At 39.2% G+C, this 18913-nt stretch overlaps 2 protein-coding genes across 2 annotated transcripts; both read right to left on the reverse strand.

The window, feature by feature from the left end:
* Positions 1-612: 612 nt before the first annotated feature.
* On the reverse strand, positions 613-8748 carry LOC121771663 (importin-4-like). The gene is made up of 21 exons (XM_042168498.1): positions 8338-8748; positions 8035-8167; positions 7337-7473; positions 7195-7240; positions 6501-6713; positions 5906-6409; positions 5684-5818; positions 5384-5599; positions 5223-5312; positions 4897-5144; positions 4695-4783; positions 3991-4031; positions 3701-3731; positions 3498-3620; positions 3172-3389; positions 2996-3091; positions 2803-2915; positions 1989-2124; positions 1759-1863; positions 1327-1635; positions 613-914 (listed from the first exon to the last, which is right to left on the reverse strand). The coding sequence occupies exons 1-20, from the start codon at positions 8610-8612 to the stop codon at positions 1435-1437; spliced, it is 3150 nt and encodes a 1049-aa protein (XP_042024432.1). The 5' UTR covers positions 8613-8748; the 3' UTR covers positions 613-914; positions 1327-1434.
* Positions 8749-16702: 7954 nt separating this feature from the next.
* LOC121772710 (expansin-A13-like) lies at positions 16703-17878 on the reverse strand. Its single transcript, XM_042169906.1, has one exon. It carries the CDS (start codon positions 17639-17641, stop codon positions 16883-16885), a length of 759 nt encoding a protein of 252 aa, XP_042025840.1. The 5' UTR covers positions 17642-17878; the 3' UTR covers positions 16703-16882.
* Between the last annotated feature and the right edge of the window lie 1035 nt (positions 17879-18913).

Here is an 18913-nt window from a genome sequence, read left to right on the forward strand (position 1 = left end):
ATTGGTCGTTTGAAAATTGTCTTGCAAAATCTTTTCTTTAGTTTACCCTAATTAGACATCGTTATCACATGCATATAATATTTATGGTATAGTTACTTTCTGCTCTTTTGTTTTCTTTTATTGCCTATAACATTAAAATATTTTCAACTGTGAACACGTCAAAACCCTAAAAATGCAACATTTTTATCGTGTAATTATTGGTTTCAAATCTAAAATGTATTGATATAGAATAGTATATTTGCACATGACAGCATTATCGATGGAATCACTAAATAATTTGCACGTTTGGAATTTGTTACATTGATCATTCTATGATCTGTGATTACCATGAAATAACTATTTCTAATTGTATCACACTACATAAATAATGGTTGAGAGACGTGTACTTACATTGGATAACTAAATGTTGCATTTTTGGTGAATAAGATGTGTAAGTGAATGTGTAACAAAATATAAATACCCAAATTTGTACTATAGAAAGACCAAATTGTGAAAAAAACCATGAATGATGGAAGGTATAAAGACTAACATCCCACAAAACAGTGCATGCAATTCATTTTCAGATGTCACCATGCATGTTAGTTCATTTACGTTTGTAATTTTTGGCAATCATTAAAAAGACGAAATGTATCTCAAGCACTTAAATATGTAACAATTTCCAGTTATTTGTGCTAACTTTTGAAATAATAAACAGCAACCAGCCATTGCAAACAATTGAAGAATAAGGAGACTAAGAAAAAAAAGACATCCGAATACACACCAAAATTGGGGGATGAAAGAATCCCCGAACTAGAAAATTGTAGAAAACGCCTCGCCTTGACAAACCAAAAAATTGAGGAAATGATACAATCCTGAAACTGGAATACCAAATAGAGTAGCAGCAGCAACAGATCAAAAAAATAGTTTGGATTTACCTGCGACGCAACAAAAAGGTTAATGAAGCTATATGTCAACAATTTAGTTACCAGTGCCATGGGTTTAGGTCATTGAAAGGGTTCCTTAGATAGGAAGAATTCACGTTTAAGGTTGCAGTGGCATCACACAATGAAAATTCGATCAAGTTTGAATCAGAACCATACCAAGTTATGAGACGGGATATGGCAAAAGTACGGAGTATTTCAGAAAACATTATAACATAGAACAAAGGAGTTAACCATGTCAAGTCAGTCTAAGTTTCTGGCACAGTAAAGTTTTAATAAATTTGACAATATGTAGTGTTTACTCAAAGAATATAAAACTCATAAAGCATACTATACTATATAAAATTAGAGTTACTCTGTGAATCATTATATTCTTTTTTTCCAATAATAATGGATAATAACGTACCTTGATTTCAAATATAATACGTCCATTGTGATAATGGCATCAACTATGGAAGCTCACTGGTGTAGAAAGAAGCTCTGAATAAAAAACAACTCCGGCAGGTAGCATATCTCAGCTCTTAGGTGCAATTGCTGCTAGAGCATTAGCCTGGGCAGGTGATAGATTGCCCAAGACAGGTTGTATTTGATGGCCATAAACTGATATCAGATGGGAGAATGCCCGTCCTATATGCACCTTAACTTCATCAGATTCAACGGGTGATACAGCAACTTGAGCAAATATGCTAACCAGCTGAGGGGCAAAAGAAAGTATCTACAAATAAAGGTAGAAACAAAATCACTGGAAAGTGAAAAGGGAGAATTGCTGAGAAAAAACAAAACAAAAAACCACAATCAAGTTAAAAGGATCTGTAGCCCAAAACTGAAGAAAGTTCACATGAGAATTAGATGATAAAACTAGATTGCAGATGCATCCATAAACAGCTGTAGATTCTTCATGGTCCTCTTTCAAAGGAAGCACTTGCAGTAAAATGGGTATAACCTGATAAAAGGAGGGAAAATATCATCATGGATAAATAGAAGATAATGGTAGAAACTGATAAAATAAGAGGACATATATTCACAGAAAAACAGAAAATAATCTGAAGGGAAGAAGAAGAGATCAACCTGGTGCAGTGGGATATTCTCTGGGTGAGACATTATCATCCTTGCCACTGCCCCAGCAGCATTGTCCTTCACTGCATTGTCTGGCTCAGATTCCCCAAATAATGGATGAAGGCGACTCAAAATGTCAGCATTGTATCTATTTCAAATAACAAGCAATAGCAACAGATGACAATTAGAGAAAATATACAGATCAGCCAAGGCCAAATATAGTGTGCAAGGTTTTGAAAGAGAATAAGACAGGAAACAAAAAAAAAGCAAAATGGTATCAGGTCTAGAGCAGAAGTAGTTTCAGGGCACTCAAAGGAAACCTAGCAAGAAATGCAGAGACACCCTTAAGACCATATAGATAAGCAGAACAGAGTTTAATGCTCCCTCCATCCTATAAAAACATGCACGTTTCTTTTTTTGCACAATACCCGACTACAATTGTTACAGTAACAATCACTTTGCATAACAATACTCTAGAGTGGGACATTTCTCCACTCACCATAAAAAAAATAAAGTGGGGTCTTTCTCCACTCACAATACAAACTACACTTCTTAAAAACCATGCCCAAAAGATTCGGCGCATCTTTTATGGGACGAAGGGAGTACGGAATTAACACACTGAAGACTGCATGCATCTCTTATGATTGGAAAGAAGATGATGATCCAGTTTTGGAGTCACAAAATTGCAATTGAAGGTTTATTCCCATTTAGGCTGAAATCTAATACTGTACAAATTTTCTTTTAAAGTAAGATACTAGTGCTATTAGTATTTCGAAATATCTCAAAATAACAGAGCAAAAAAGTCTTTGGTTGAGTAGAAGATTACTTTACGACTGAGCTGCCACCATTTTTGCACAGTTCACCCACACAAAATGCCGCATTTCTCCTATTTGTTGCATCTGGTGATCCCAATTCTTTGAGCACAAGATGCATTACAGCCTAAAACACATTTTATTTTTAGTGAATCAATTATTTTGAAGTAAAACAAAGATAAGTATTGACATTTATTAGAAAGTTACATCAACATAGCCAGCAATTGGAGCACCCATATGCTGAGCAACTTCAGCAAGGGTTGCAACAACCATTGTCCTGTCCTGTGGTGGGCGTGATTGTTTCTGCATTAGAAGATTTCTTGTATTAGGATTAAACAAAAAAGTCCTTAATCTAACGCAATACTTGATAGCTACCCACTCACCGAAAATTTCATTAGAGGCTCAAACAGCTGTGAAAAGATTGGTGCAAATTGAGCACCCAATGCCTTGGCAAAAGCTGGAAGGAGGTCAGAAACTGCATCCATGAGTACATCGTCGTGGTCAGCATCATCCTCATCAGCCTCACTGTCTGACTCTATCTGCTGACAAGTAGACTCCTCCCGGAGTAGTGCCAAAGTTGCCTCAACAAGGCGAGGTATATCTAAATTTGGTTTTGCAGAGAAGAGGGAAAACAGGTTATAAGTTTCTATAGACCAGAGTACATGTCCACAGGAATTAATAAAAAAGATGGTCAAATTTCACAACTTACAAGGCTCAACAGCCATGAATCCAAAATCTTTCATGATGTCAGCAACACTCATGCAAGCCTGAGCTACGACTTCTTTATCATCATCTTCAGTCATTGTCTTGATATATATATTCAGCACAGTATCTATTGACAAATAGTTAATTATTGTTTTTCCTAAAAGAGATTATCTTATAAAGAAAATCCGGAACACAACAAATTCTCACCAAAAACCTCTTTTATCTTAATAATTCCCTCCTGCAAATAATAAATTTAAGATTGTGTCAGAAAAATCCAGAAGTAGGCAATCGATATTCACTAGAACGACATCACTGAACCTCTTAAAGTTGAAGCTAAATAAACAACTCGAAGTAATGATTGAACCAAAATGTTGCCACTCAACTAAATACTCAGTGCAAATGGAAATACATACCCATGATACAGATTTTCATTTCTAACTAAAAAGATGCGGAACTCATAATCAAATGGTAAATCAGAATGATTACTCTGCACTCACATTGTGACTCTGGAAAACTGCTTGTACTGCTTCCAATATATCTGGCAGTGACAAACAAATTCGGAAGGTAAGAGTATATAACGTAGCAGAATATACTGTGTGACACCTAAGTACAATCGGATGAGTATCATACCAGGAACAAAGTGAGAGCAAAAGGCAAGTTTCTAGTCCAAAATACAAGTTAGAAAAACTAATAGTACTTTTTTCCACTTTTGGCTTGAATTAAGAATTTCAGATAGATTACTGTCTCATACTTGACAAAACAGGACTGGACAATGAAACAAGGACTACTAGGATGCTATGGAAACTGAAAGCAGATTGTCATCACAATGAAGCATTCAATGAGTACATTTCCAATGGAACTGATGGTTTAGCATCTTTACAAATATCCATGTAACATTTGGACATTACAAAACCAATCAGTAAATATCAGAAAGCACTGCAATAATCTTCAAGGAGAATTGCACGGGGTAGCATTTTGCCAAGTCCAGATTTGAGTTCCAAAGAAATGCAATTCTATATGATGTTTTTACATAATAAGTACAAACAAAATACAACACAGACACAGTGAAAACAAACCTGTTATAAAGAAAAACAAATCTGCCGATACAGATAACAAGCACAAATATATCATTATAAAGAACGACCTATGAAGATCACTGTCGGTATAGCAACTCAAGTACACAATGACCATTATTACTCACATTTCAGTGAAGTTATTGCCTGAAGGCGAACATCCTCGTGAAAGTAAGTAGAATGTCTGACTAAAATCTTCAAGGTCTCCTCTATGTATCTTTAATTGTAATTAAGGTAGCAAATTATCGTAAATTGTCCCTTTAATGCAGCCATACAAGGATAACTACATACACATAAACACATATATGCATAGGAAGAAAAAAAGGATACGGTGAATAGGAACTCTTTGCATGCAGAGCAAATAAGCCAAGAGCTTGGGTAGCAGCTGCTTTTTCATCCAAAACACCTGTTCTTACACTAATATTACGAACTCTAGGTTCATCGTGTGCTTCATCATCAGAAGAGACACCACCAAATCCGTTGACATTGTCATCCTCATCAGATTCCTCAACATCCACGGCAGAACCATCATCAAGGTTGCAAGAGGAAAAGGCCAAAGGAACAACATGTGGAAGGTACTGTTCCAACATAAAATGGATGGTTTAGATGTAAGATCTCTTTGTCTCTGTGTTAAAGCATTATTGAAGATAACCTACCTGAGAAAACCCATCTTCTAAAAGTTCAGCAACATTACTGAAGAATCCATGAGTGTACTCCCGGAGTTCACTGAAGTCCAGGCTGAAACCCTAAAATATCATATCCCTCAATCAAAAATTCTAAGTGATAACTGCAGGACAACAGATGAAAAGCTTCATACAGATATTGCAGCTTCAATGAAGGGGGGCAAAATTGGCTCCATCCTAGCCCTGCCAACAGACATTGCAACTATACCAGCCAACTCGGTAGCCCTTGCTCTTGAGCGGAGGTCCTCGTCATTTGTAAGTACCATAAATATTTTCATCAACTCAAGAACCCTTTCTGCATATGGAAGGAAAGCTTGTTCTGCAGCAGATGCAACTGAGCCTATTGCTGACTACAATACCAGCAAACAGAATGCTCAGAATGTTAAAATATTAGGAATTTGGAACATTAGACTGCCAATGCAGAACTACGGTACCATGCATGTCTCCTGCAAATTACGGGGACTATTTTGGAGAGCGGCAAGCAATTTTCCCATTAAAGGATCCAAAAAAGGAAGAATTGCTTCATCCATGTTCTCACAAAATGCTGCTAGTGCGTAATAAGATTTCTCCTGTTATGTGACAAGTTAAATATTACTATGAGATAAAGCAAAGAAATGATACAATAAAAGCCTATTTAATACTACGTATGCATCAACCTTGACATCATCAGATGCATCTTCTAGAGCATTCAAAATACAAGGAAGAACAATTTCATGGTGAGATACTATATCAGGCTGCAGATGCTCAGCAAATTGTGTGAGTGCAAAAGATGCAGCCCCGCGCACCATTTGCTCAGGATCTCGAAGAGCTCCCAAGACAATATGAAGAACAGGTTCCAGTTTGCCCTTCATCAACTCCAAACAGCCCTCAGATATAACACCTAGAGCTGTAACTGAAGCCTCCCTGAACTTTGGATTTGCATTCTGACTACTCAAAGAAGAAAATTCAAGAACGGGAGGAAATACTTGCTTTGACAGATTTATGGCCATAGTATCAATAACCTCTGCAGCATCTCGATCAGGTGATAGATCATCATCATCATCCCTGTCGGTAGACTCTGCAAGTAAAGGGCACATGATTTGCAGGATTGGTACAACCAACCTGTACTTTTTCAAGGAACTTGACTTATATCTTGCAAGCCATGAAATTATTTGAATAGCCTACCAAAAATGAAGCAATGAGAAGTCAGGCCATCTTCTCAAGTATAGAATGCTAAAACTGGAAGGAAATATCATGTTTGGTGATGTTAACCTGATGACGCGTATTAGGTTCAAAATTAGACCTTGAACAAACTTCAAGAGAAAACTGAACAATAGCTCTCACAGAATCACCAAGGAGAGGAGCAGGAGACTCGATTAACTCATCAAAGATCTCAAAAGCAATCATAGCAACATCCTCCTCGCCAGAATCAAGGCATTGTCTCGATACATTCAAAATGCTCGGAATAAACTCTCTGAACTTGATCTACAAGATGCAAGCATTGACCTTAGGAATGCATCCAGAAGGTAACATAATTTCAAACAGAAATAGGATATTAAAAGAACAAGGTCAATCATCAATTTGCAGTACTAAAATATCTGTTGTGAAATAGCATTGTCCGACATTCGAAACAGAAAATTGATTTCATGAAATCGAGAATGGTCAATTAATTATCAAAGGAGAAGTGTCTGAATCACACAATAATATGAGTTTACCACTATTCAAGTATTCAACAAGACATTATATAAGTATCTACATAGAACTTTTGAAGCAAAAATAAAAAGCATTTCACTCTGAGCAGCTGGATCCAGAGAGCCAATAAAAGGCGGAAATTTCAAATTTGAACTCACTACTTCTGTCTAGTCATGAGTTTGAGTATTTATACGTCAAATGTTTGTAATAAAAAATATTTAGCTGAGCAGCTTGATCCAGAGATAGCCACTGAAGCAAAGAAATCAAAACTCACCACTTCAACCTCATCATGAGTGAACTCCAGAAAAGAGCCAACCGCCCTGACATAGCAAAACACATATGTAAGCCCCTTCCGCAGATATATCATCGATCATAAAATATTATCATTCCCCACAAATCCTCAAGCAATATCTTACTTGAGAGCAGCAACTCTAACACAGTTACTGGTTTCATCCTGAAGGCACTTAAGTAGCAGAGCCTGCAAATCTGCAAAATATGGTCGAAACGAATTTCCAATAGTCTCTGTCAAGGAGCTGAAAAGTATCAATGCCACCTAGGAGAAAAACAAAGATTATTTATGCAAGTACATTAAAAAAGAACAACCAAAAAAGGATCAAAGGGAAAAAGAAGCCATTATTTAGTTAGCTAGTCAGTCTGAAATGAATGTTCAAATTCATATAGTCCATTGAAAAAACAAAAAAAAAAAGGAAAGCATCCACATCAGCACATGTGAAATATTTCCCTACTAAGTGCAAGCTGGACTATAGAGGTTCAATCTAAACTGGAGAATTGTTTAATAAGCTTACAACAGCTCCCATGGAAGAAGGTCAAAGTCTCATCTAAATCTGTTAGGACTAGTTAGAAAAAGGCAAGGAAAACAAAATGCAGGAATATGGCGATCTGAGAAGTTGAAATCAGTTAACCATGACAGTTAGAGATGGACAAAGAAATGCTTTAGTTTCACTTCTATGGTTATTAAATATTGGTTGACTATTGTAATCCAATTTTAAATTGTGGCTTGAATATCTCTTTATACATGACCCTCATAAATGGAACAACAATCCTGTGAAGTAATTAAAAAGGACTTCAGTGATCTGCAAATCTAGCAACACACCTCTCTGTGTTCTTCTTGTGCACTTTGACTGCATTGAAATAGAAAAGGCAACAAATCCGACCACTCTCCAGCTGGGACGGCATACTTTGCAACTATGCTAACCACATTTGCACTAGCTCGCCTCACTGGTGGACTGCCAAATAGGAGAGATAACTATATGAGATTCTGATTACCCGTTGTCCAATTGAAGTATACAGAACACAGCATTGAAAGTTAAAGCGATTTCAATCAGGAGTTACATAATTGAAAAATTAAAAATGCAAAAATATGTTCCGACGTTTGAATCAACAAAATAGGCCAAACCTATGCTCCACGGTGATGCTCTCGATGAGAGATTGTTTGACAAGCTGGCGGAGCTCCGGCGACAGCTTGGCCCAGTGGCCGGTGATCTTCTTGCGGAGGAGAACGGCGGCGAGCTGACGGACGTTGGGGGTTTTGGCGGTGCGGAGGTGGTGGACGAGCGCCGGCACCACCTGCGGGTCTTTGGCCAGCCGCTTAATCTGATCCTCGGCCTGGCGGCGGGCGTCGTTGTCCGGCATGAGGAACTGGATGAGCAGAAGCTCGAGAGACTGCGCCATTGGTGGATAGCGTGCGTGCGAGAGAGAGGGGGAAGGAAGGAAGGAGGCTAGGGTTCCCTAACTTCGTTTGCTTTATTTTCCCTTTCCTCTATATACAAGGAAGGAGCGGCGGCGGCGGGTGAAAGGGTGGGACTGCTACTGTGCGGGTAAATTTCTTGTCACGCGCTTTTCACGAGCGTTTTGGCTTTTTTAACTAGAGTTAATTTTTAATTATTTCTAGATTTTTACTCAAACAAAGTAAAATTATTTTTTTATATTTTTTTCTTATCTATTTAGAAACGATTATGTGACTTTAAAAAATTAAAATTCCTACGTATCAAACCCTACTCCTTCGATGGACAATATCTTTCTCAAAAATAAATCAATATTAGTAAGTATGATACAAGGAATGGGTCCAAACACTACCTACATGTCCGATCTTTACAACGTATCATGTTTTAAAGTTGGGTTTCAATTAATATTTCTCATCTCTTGCATATGCTCGTCGTCTCCCCTTGTTTGGACTTCATACAATTATGAAGCACATATTCCTACTTGTGTCTACGGACGTCCCGTACACCGAAGAATAAACTATGAAAATCTTCTAAGTATATGCCTATGTTAGTGAAGATCACATCATATCCAACCAACAAAAAACTTCATCTTTTTAGGAGAAGGTTGCTTAAAAGTACAAATTGGTATGCCTTTGAGCCGTGTCTACCAGCAAAGCTTGTAGCTTTGAGGCAATTAAATAGGTTAATCATCTAATTGCAGAAGTTATTTGTCTCGTACAACTTAGACTCTGAATAGCTACACAATGTGCAACACTAACGCTTTGTGAAGTGCTTCTACTCGTCTACCAACCTTTGACCATGTGCAACTGAACATGTTTTTACTCTATTTGAAAAGGGGATATCACAAATTTGGGTCTTTTTCATGAACTCTGAAATTGAAATATTAAATCATGAAGTTTTACTTTTTTTTTCAATTGTCTTATCCAAGCACAAAATTTATCTTTTAGCGATTTTCAAAACCTAGTGTTTCAGAATGATGGGAAGAGGAATGAGAAAATAAAGGAATATAAAGAAAAAAATGAAGTACTTATTTTAATGAAACACGTCATTTTGAATACCGTTAAAAGATGAAATTTTGTTCATGGATGAGACAATTGAGAAAAATTGAAATTTTGAGATTTAATATTCCAATTTCAAATGACTAGAATTTGATCAAACTCCGTGATTTAAATGACTAATAGCCATATAAAAAAATTCTAGCGTGTTCTAGCCATTCAAAATAGTCATCTTTTCCATTAGTTTGTATCATTATGAATATACATTTTCCTTATTTAATAAAAAATACTCATTTGGTTCCATGTTAATAGAGTCATTTTTCTATTTTAGAAAGTTCCAAGTTAATTGAGTCATTTCTATTTTAGCAAAAAGTAATTCTCACTTTTACTTTATTCTCTCTTCATCTCTCTTACTTTTTCCACACTATTCTTAAACTTCGTGCCGAAAAGAAATGTCTCTATTAACAAGGAACGGAGTGAGTATATCTTATCTATCCTCATAAAAATATTTAAATACATTTTTTTTATTTAAATCCATTAAAACAACTCCATCATAGAACTCTTGTCATTAAGAAAATGGTCAATTATAAAAAATCAGAAAATCATATTGAAACAAAAGAAATCCTTTTTCTCTTTATTATTAATTAAAAGAATTGTTACATTTTTAACTAGTACGAGAATCATATTTACAAGTATACCTACAACAATCACACATGCTTGTTTTTAATGTTGGATATATATAAAAGCAAAATATGAAATGTATGTATGAGTTCATACGTATACCTACAATAACGGTTTAGGGCCATATGTTAATCAATATATGCATGAGTTACATAACGTATATTTGTAGAAAGACGAGCATAGTCTAAGGCCACCCGCAACGCATCACGCGGGTGGCACGTATTCCGTCACGAAGGAAAGAGACGGCGGCGTGACGCGTTACAGCGCCTCGTCTCGTCCCCAGCCCGTTCCGTGTTCCGTCACGGCGTGACGAATGGCGAGATGTCTCGCCACGCGCCGAGGCGACGTGGCACGCCCCGACGCCATGCGTGACGCCTAGGCATGCACAATCCGGCCCGGCCCGCCGGTTAACCGCCGGTTCGGGCCCGCCGGTTCATGAACCGGAACCGGGCCCGGAACCGGCGGGTTGAACCGGCTGAAGGGTCGGAGGGTCATAAGGGCCGGTTCAGGTTCGGGCATAACTTGAACCGTGAACCGGCGGTTCAAAACCGGCGGTTCGGCGGTTCGAACCGCCGGTTCAAAGGGTCGAACGGCTAGGGTTCGTAGGGGTTCGTAGGGGTTCAAAGTAGGGATAGGTATGAACCGGCGGTTCGCCGGTTTTGGGCGAAAAACCGCCGGTTTTGGAGGAAAACCGCCGGTTTGAACCGGCGGTTCCGACCGGTTTCCGCCGGTTCCGGAAGCTTTTCAGGCGTAGGGGGCTAGGTGAGGTCAGAAACCGGCGGTTTGTGTCGGAAAACCGTGGACCAACCCGTCGGTTTCGTGGAAAAACCGCCGGTTTTGAGGTTGAACCGCCGGTTCAGGCGGTAAACCGGCGGTTCGGCCGAAAATTTGAAAGTTTGAAATTTGAATTTTTTTTTTATTTCTTCCAATTTTACTCCTATAAATACCTCACTTCTCCTTCATATTTCCTTACCCCATTCTTGTGTTAACAAGGATTTCATTCTCAATCTCCATTTCTCTATTCTCTCATCATTCTCTCTAATTGCGCAAGTTTAATTCTACACTTTCTACTCACTACTATATTTGTTGTGCTCATAATTTACCACTTCTTTTATACTTCATACATATTTTATTCCAAGTCCATATTACTTTTCATTTATCAATATATTCAATATGTCTTCTTCTCGTGGTGGATCGGGACGTGGTGATCGGGGCAAGGGAATAGCCCAAGATCAAAGCACTACGCGTCCCTCAAAATCTCGACGACCTAGTCGTCGAGATGTTATGGACGAGGTTTCCCGATTGGCAGCCGAACGCATGCAAGTAAGTAATGAAAAATTTGTTTTCCAATTCACATGCACAAAATTTCATTAATTTTTTTTTGCGTTCATACTTTTAACTTCTACGTACATAATATTTGTAGATGGAAGAAGATCATAGGACCGCCATGCTACTTGCTGAAATGCAACAAGGCGGGGGTAGGGGAGATGAGGAGTTCGACGTTACTATATCGTCGGACTCGGACAACAACGAGGATAGATCGCATTCTCGTATTCCTTCTAGCACCGGCGGAAATAAGGAGATGCCTCCCCCTGCACCCACTAACACGGCAAAACCTTTGAAATCGGACATTTTTATCAAACACTACAAGAAGGTGGCGGTGGTGATTCCAAGTCCTCACGATCCGAACTCTCAAGAAGAGACTTCGGACTTTCATGTTTATTGCAACTATTGCGATAAAGTGTACAAATGGTCCGCCGGTGGTGGATATGGCACCCTCCGTCGCCATTTAGTGGCAAAGCATCCGGTAGAATGCGGCACTGCCTCTACCCAAAGCCAACTAAACTTCCAACCCGCCGGCGCCGGCTCGGGTTCGTCAGGTGCGCCTCTATTTAAATATGATAAAAAGAATTTTGATGATACAATGACTAGATGGGCGGCTATGAAGCATATGCCCTTTAATGTTTTTGATGACAAAAGTTTTGAGGTTACTATGCAAAGTGGGTTGAATGTAGCAATCAAAAGAATAGGTCGAATGACCGTGCAACGATCTACCGTTCGGCAGTGCTTGGAGAAAAAGGTAGAATTATCACGTTATTTAGTTAACATGGGCCACAGGGTGAACATTTGCTCAGATGTTTGGACGGATTGTTTTAACCGTCATTCATACATGGGTATTACGGTTCACTTTGTGGACAACAGTTGGACTTTGAACAAGCGTTTAATTGGTTTTAGAGAATTTGAAAGTCCACACACTGCACCAGAAATTGCTTCTTTGATTATACAAGTGTTGAATGAGTTTCAGCTATGCAACAAGATATTTTCTATTGGTTTTGATAATGCAACTGCCAACACCGCAAGTATTGCCGATTTGATTGCGGCTTGTACACCGGTAATTGGAGGTAAGTATTTTCATCAAAGATGCATTTGCCATATTTTAAATTTATGTGTACAGGATGCCCTTGAATTATGGCAAAAGCATGTCTCTCCTATTAGAAATGCAGTTAGATTAATCCATCAAAAGCCAGCTATTGGCAAAGCATGGAAGAAATATTGCCATCAAAAGAATGTCAGGTACACGAATTTTACTATGGATGTGTCTCATAGATGGAATTCGACATATGATTGTCTGAATTCTACCTTGACACATAAAGATGCTTTATGTGATTTTTATAGAACTAACCCCTACCGTGATTTATATCTTTCGCATAGTTGTTGGGATAACAGTTTGGCTTTATTTAAATTGTTCAAATATTTCAAAAATGCTACTGTTGAATTGTCGGGTGTTTATTATTGCACTGCTGTTCGTGTTTTGGAGCATTGCATGTACATATCCCTTGGTTTTAAAACTTCAATGAAAAATGCTTCCTCTTCTCCCGAGTTAATGTGCGTTTTGTATTATATGATTGAAAAATGGCTCAAGTATTTCAGTGAGATTCCTAACGTGTTTTTGATTGCAAAGGTATTGGATCCAAAATGGAAATTAGCAGGTACCTCTAGAATTTTAGATTTTTATTATAACAATTTGAGTTCAATTGATCTTGGTCCCCTTCAAGCAATCCAATCCGATACCAGTGACGAATTTGGAGTCGACCTCTCAGAAACCTTTCAAATAAACCTCCCGGACCGGTCAGTTGTGCAACAAAACCTCGAGTATAACTTGCGCTCTCTCTACACCGAATATGAAACCAAGTATAACACCACTCACCAAGTCAGAAGACCCCCTCCTCCACAACATAACTATGGCTTTGCATTTCAAGCCGATTATGATGACCCCGACGCGCAATCCCAACTAGCCGACCTATACAACTACAGCACCGGCGGAAGGTCCTCAGGTATGGTCAGTGAATTAGATTTATATTTTGAATCACTCTTTTCCTTTGGTGATGAAGGTCCTACTCCTCCCGCCCAAATCGACGTCCTCGATTGGTGGGGAACCCACGAGAAAGATTTTCCCATCCTTGCTTCAATGGCCAAGGAGATTTTTTCTGTTCCGGCTTCCACCGTCGCCGTCGAGTCCGCTTTTAGTGTTGGCTCGCGCGTTTTGGATGAATCAAGAAGTAAGCTCTCGGCGAAAAATATGGAAGCCGTGATGTTACTTGATGATTGGGCCAAAGCTGACGTCCGAGAACAAGAAAATGATTGGAATGATCGTCAAGAGGGATCACAAGATGAATTCACCGGGGATGAAGATTAGGCCAACCGTCAACCGCCGCCGGCCAAACCAAATAGGTAAGTAAGGTAAGAGAACTACGTGGACTTTGATTCCCTAATGCAAATGAGCAATTGGGATACGTAGGCACCTCAACTTAAATTTTTAATTTAAGTTGAGCTCAAGTCCTTTTTCTTTTATTTCTTTTTTTTTCCCATTAATTCCTACTTTAAAAATATGCAAATACAATTACATAATTGTATTTGTATATACTCTAGTCGATGAAGTATATTTCTCTATACGGCTAAATGAGAGAAACTTTTGACAATTCTACTATAATTGTTGATTGTTAGACGAAACTCAACATTTAAAGTTGAATTGCTAAAGGTGTCCTTAATTTAGTTATGTAGAAAGATCTTCTTCGCCGGTTAAGAGTATATATATAATACACTTATACGTTTAAGAACTTCAACGTCGTTTCTTGTCATTTGTAATTAGTTCTTCACTAGTAGTCTCATTTGTATTTAAATTTTGTTTAAGAATTCAAGACCGCCATATGTTTTCAATTTGTAATTGTTGTAACTTGTAACGTGTAATTTGTAAACATGCAATTTCAATAAAATTGCAACTTTAGACGTATTTTTTTCAATTTTATTTACTCACATTGCATACAAAAGCAAACTTGAAAAGTGTAATGTAATTTGATTAAAATTGAAAAGTTGAAAAATGCAAAAAAAAAAAAAAAATCGTCAACCCGCCGGTTCGGGCCCGGAACCGGCGGTTCGAGCCGAAAACCGGCGGTTTTGAACCGGCGCGTAACCCGCCGGTTTTTTGAACCTGAACCGGAACCGCCGGGAGCTAGGCGGGCCGGTTCAGGTTCGCGGATTTTCCGACCCTTGACCCGCCGGTTCGGGCCCGGAACCGGCGGGTTCCGACCCTTGTGCAAGCCTAGTGACGCCCACTCGCCTACCCGTGAGTGGGCATCGTCACGATGACGCAATAAATCATTTTTAAAAAAAATCGAATTAAAAAAAATTAAAAAAGTGGAAAACGGTAATATTACCGTTTATAGCCGTTTTCCATTTTTTTAAATTTTTTTACTCTATACATACTCCCAATTCATCCTCATTTCACACACAACTACACATATATTATTCCCAAATCATCTCCAATTTCCATCTAACATCTCATCACAAAATGTCCGGCGACGGAAACTCCGGTGGTGGCGGCTCCGGCGGGTGGGATCTCAACGCGTTCGGCGACTGGGAGAGCATGTACAACACATTGGGTGGTTCCGGTTCGTCGACGTCGGGCACACAGGGTTCGCCGACGCCTGGGGGTACCAACCACCCAATTTTGACGTGGATGCATACGCCCGTCCCTCTGCCACGCGGTATTCACAGGGGGAGGAGGCCGAGGCGGTGGAAGCTCCAGGGTGGAGGTGGACGAGGAGGAGGAGGATTTAGGTCGGCATCCGTAAGACCCCAAAGAAACGCTGGCGGTACACAACGCCTGAATCAACGTCTCGTACTATCCCATCATCGGGAATCAACAACCCCAGAAGTGTTTATGGGAAAAGATCACTGAGGCCTACCACCAGATTAAGCCGAAAGGGTCCCGCCGCCGCACATATAAGATGCTTCGCGCTCACTTTGACCGAGTCGACATAGAGGTCAAACGATTCTGCATCATCCACAAGAATGAAACGACTCATTACCAAAGCAGAGCCACGGTAGCCGAAATTCTGAGGTCGGCTTTGCGGGTCTACTTCGACGACACCGGCAAACAATTCAAATATATCGATGTTTGGGAGGTCGTCAACGACGAGGAAAGGTGGGTCGGCGGTGTGCGGTCCAGCACGGGCTCGACCTCGAAGCGCACGAAGCACACGGCGAGTGGCCAATACTCGTCTGGTGAGGGAGGTTCGGGCAGCTGGCCACAACAGTTCGCCTCGCAGGAGGTTGAGACCCCGGCAGACGATGCCGGAGGTCCTCCCGTGGGCGCCGTCGGGCCGCAAGGGAGAAATGCGGCGAAGGCAGCTAGAGGGAGGAGGGGCCGAGCCGAATCAAGCCAGGCGGGCTCGGGCTCGGGGGGACCCCCAACTCCCTTATGGCCATGTACATGACCGCCTTAATGGCAGACACTTACAGCATGACGCTCGCCCAATACCAAGCCTGGCTTAACGGAATTACGTTTATGGCAGCACAACTTGGCATTCCGCCTCCTCACGACTTCAGTGCACCTCCACCGCCTTCGGGGGATGATTCGCCGGCGGAGTAGTTTTTTTATTTTCTATAAAATTGTATTTTAAATTATGTCATTTTTTTTAGGATTTTAATTATGTCTTTTTTTATTTTTTTGAATTTTAAGTTGTATTTTTATTTTATGTTATAGTTTTATTTTATTTTTAATGAAGTGTGTTTTTTTTATTTGAATTTGGTTGGAAATAAAAATAAAAAATGAAATTGAATGAATAGTAATTTAAGGGACGAGGGGTTACAAATTAGGTCTCTTAGTTAAGGGATGGAGTAAAAAAATATAATAGGGTCCGTGAATAGTAATTTAAGGGACGGTTTAATGACAATGCTATGAATGGCCATGAAGTATACAAAAATTTGTTTCCCTTGCAGCACTGCCGCAAGATAAAAATATCATACGAGTATTTATACATCTGAATGAATAAGATAAAAACTTGCCGACAACACTGAATTTGGCTCTTTGTTGATGAATTCTTTCCCCTTTCTGATAATAGCTACGGAAAAATAGGAGAAACATAACACTAGGAGTATAATAGAACAATTCAATTCGCATCACAATCATAATCTGGTAATCCAAATATCAAATAATCGACTCAATTCCGCCATTGCATCTTCTCCGAAACCCTAAAATCTAAGAATTGAACTGCTTGCCTTCAAAGGATTGCCCAAATTCCCAATTCTTGGGGGCAACACTGTACGAAGGCAGCGTCACTCCATCGCTGCTCGTAATCTCAAACGACAGCGGTTGGTTCTTCAAATCCGCATTTATATGCCAATTCTGCCCCCAATTCCTCCCCATCGGCAGCCATCCCGTCCTCGACCCCTTGATTTTAACAGCCGAGAGGTCCCCCGCGCCCGCGACGTTGCTAATCATCACCGATATAAACACTCCGCCGCCGCCGATAGTGAACCTCACGCCGCCCTCCTTCCGGCAGCGTATCCGCCGGTACTGCACCGGCATGTTGGAGGCCTTCCAGATGGCGATCTTCTCGAACGCCTCGATCGGGAGGACGAAGTGCGAGTTCGGCGGGTTGCACTTGCCGCCGGCGTCTGCGTCGAAGCCGAAATTGGGGGCGCAGAAGTTGGTGGCGGTGACGATGATGGAGGTGCCCGGGATGCACCAGCGGAGGTCCTCCACGCAGCGGATTTCGAAGCAGGCACCGCAGATCTGGCCTTTCTCGAAGAGGACGGTGCTGAGGGCGGCGGTGGCTTTTCCGTAGCCGTTTTTGACGAGGTCGCCGTAGCCGCAGGCGCCGCCGACGGCGTCGATGGGGTCCGTGGCGGCGTAGTAGGTGGCGCGGGCGGGGTTCCAGTCGGAGTGGGAGGGGGTGGAGGGGAAGTAGTGGGAGGTGGCGAGGAGCGCCGACGAGAGGAGAAGGAGGAGGCGCATTTTGAGCGGTGGTGGTGGAGAGCGGAGAGGCGGCGGCTTGGATTGGAGTGTGGAGTGGAATTGCCTTTTTCTTTTTCTTTTTTCAAACTTAATAAAGTTAAAGTTTCTAATTTTGGGGAATGATGAAATTAAACTATGTGTGATATCATCTGGAAAATGTTCCTTTACAAAAAATCAATTACGAGTTCGAGTGACTTTAAGCTGTCGATGTGAAGTTGTAAACTGTGTAATTTGTACTTAAAAATAACATCAAATGTATTTTTGTTTGACTAATTTCATATTAAATTTTTTGATAATATATGGAGATAGTATACATCATACATGAATAAAATAACTTGCTAATCATTAGCTTTCAATAAAATTGCCTACTGGTAGTTACATAAATGACAATCACATGGCCATAAATGACATGTCTGAATATTCATGGACAATTTACATATAGAAAATCGAAATAGAGACAGTACAAATTTTCAAATCTGAATAAAAAAAATCAGAGATAATTTACCCCAACAATAACTTCCATGAATCAGGTTTTTGTACCCCATTTCTACTCTTCTAACTCATTCAATTTATATTCATATATTATGTGGATAATTCATCTTTTAATTGTTAACTACAACTAATTTAAATTCATAGTGGTCTATAAATTGTCATGTGTAATTTTCATTTATTATTATTTAAATTTAATTGTTTTGGATAAAATGTCAATATAGTATTAAAAAAATCAACGTGATTCCTTAAACATGTCAACACAATTTTGCATTGACATTGTATATATATTATATTGACATATTTTGATAGTTATATTTACATTTAACTATTACGTAAAATTTATGAAAATTTAAAAAAAAAATCAAATTTTGACATCGGAACATATATAAGTGAGATCTCGTTAAAATCCTTATAAAATTATCTTTAATTTGATATATTTTATATTAAAAAAATAATATAAATTGAGATAGTTATAATCATTTAAAGTTTTGAGATATTTTTAAAAAGTTGATTATAACTAACTTTTTATTAATTGACACTAATACTCCTAATTGACATTTTTTATACCTTATATTAATATTGTATTGATATTCGTGAATGAATAATCTTGTACCTTGATTTAATAATCTAATACCTATGATATAGTTATAGTTAGCAATTTAAAAGGGAGCCCCCATATATTATTATCTAAATCGTACATTTATTATTTAACTTAATATAAATTAAATAGTTATTTCAATTAATAAAATGAACAATAAAGTTTGATAAATGTAGCTCCTC

The sequence above is a fragment of the Salvia splendens genome, chromosome 16 (assembly GCF_004379255.2).
Source record: "Salvia splendens isolate huo1 chromosome 16, SspV2, whole genome shotgun sequence".
Classification (NCBI taxonomy): Eukaryota; Viridiplantae; Streptophyta; class Magnoliopsida; order Lamiales; family Lamiaceae; genus Salvia; species Salvia splendens.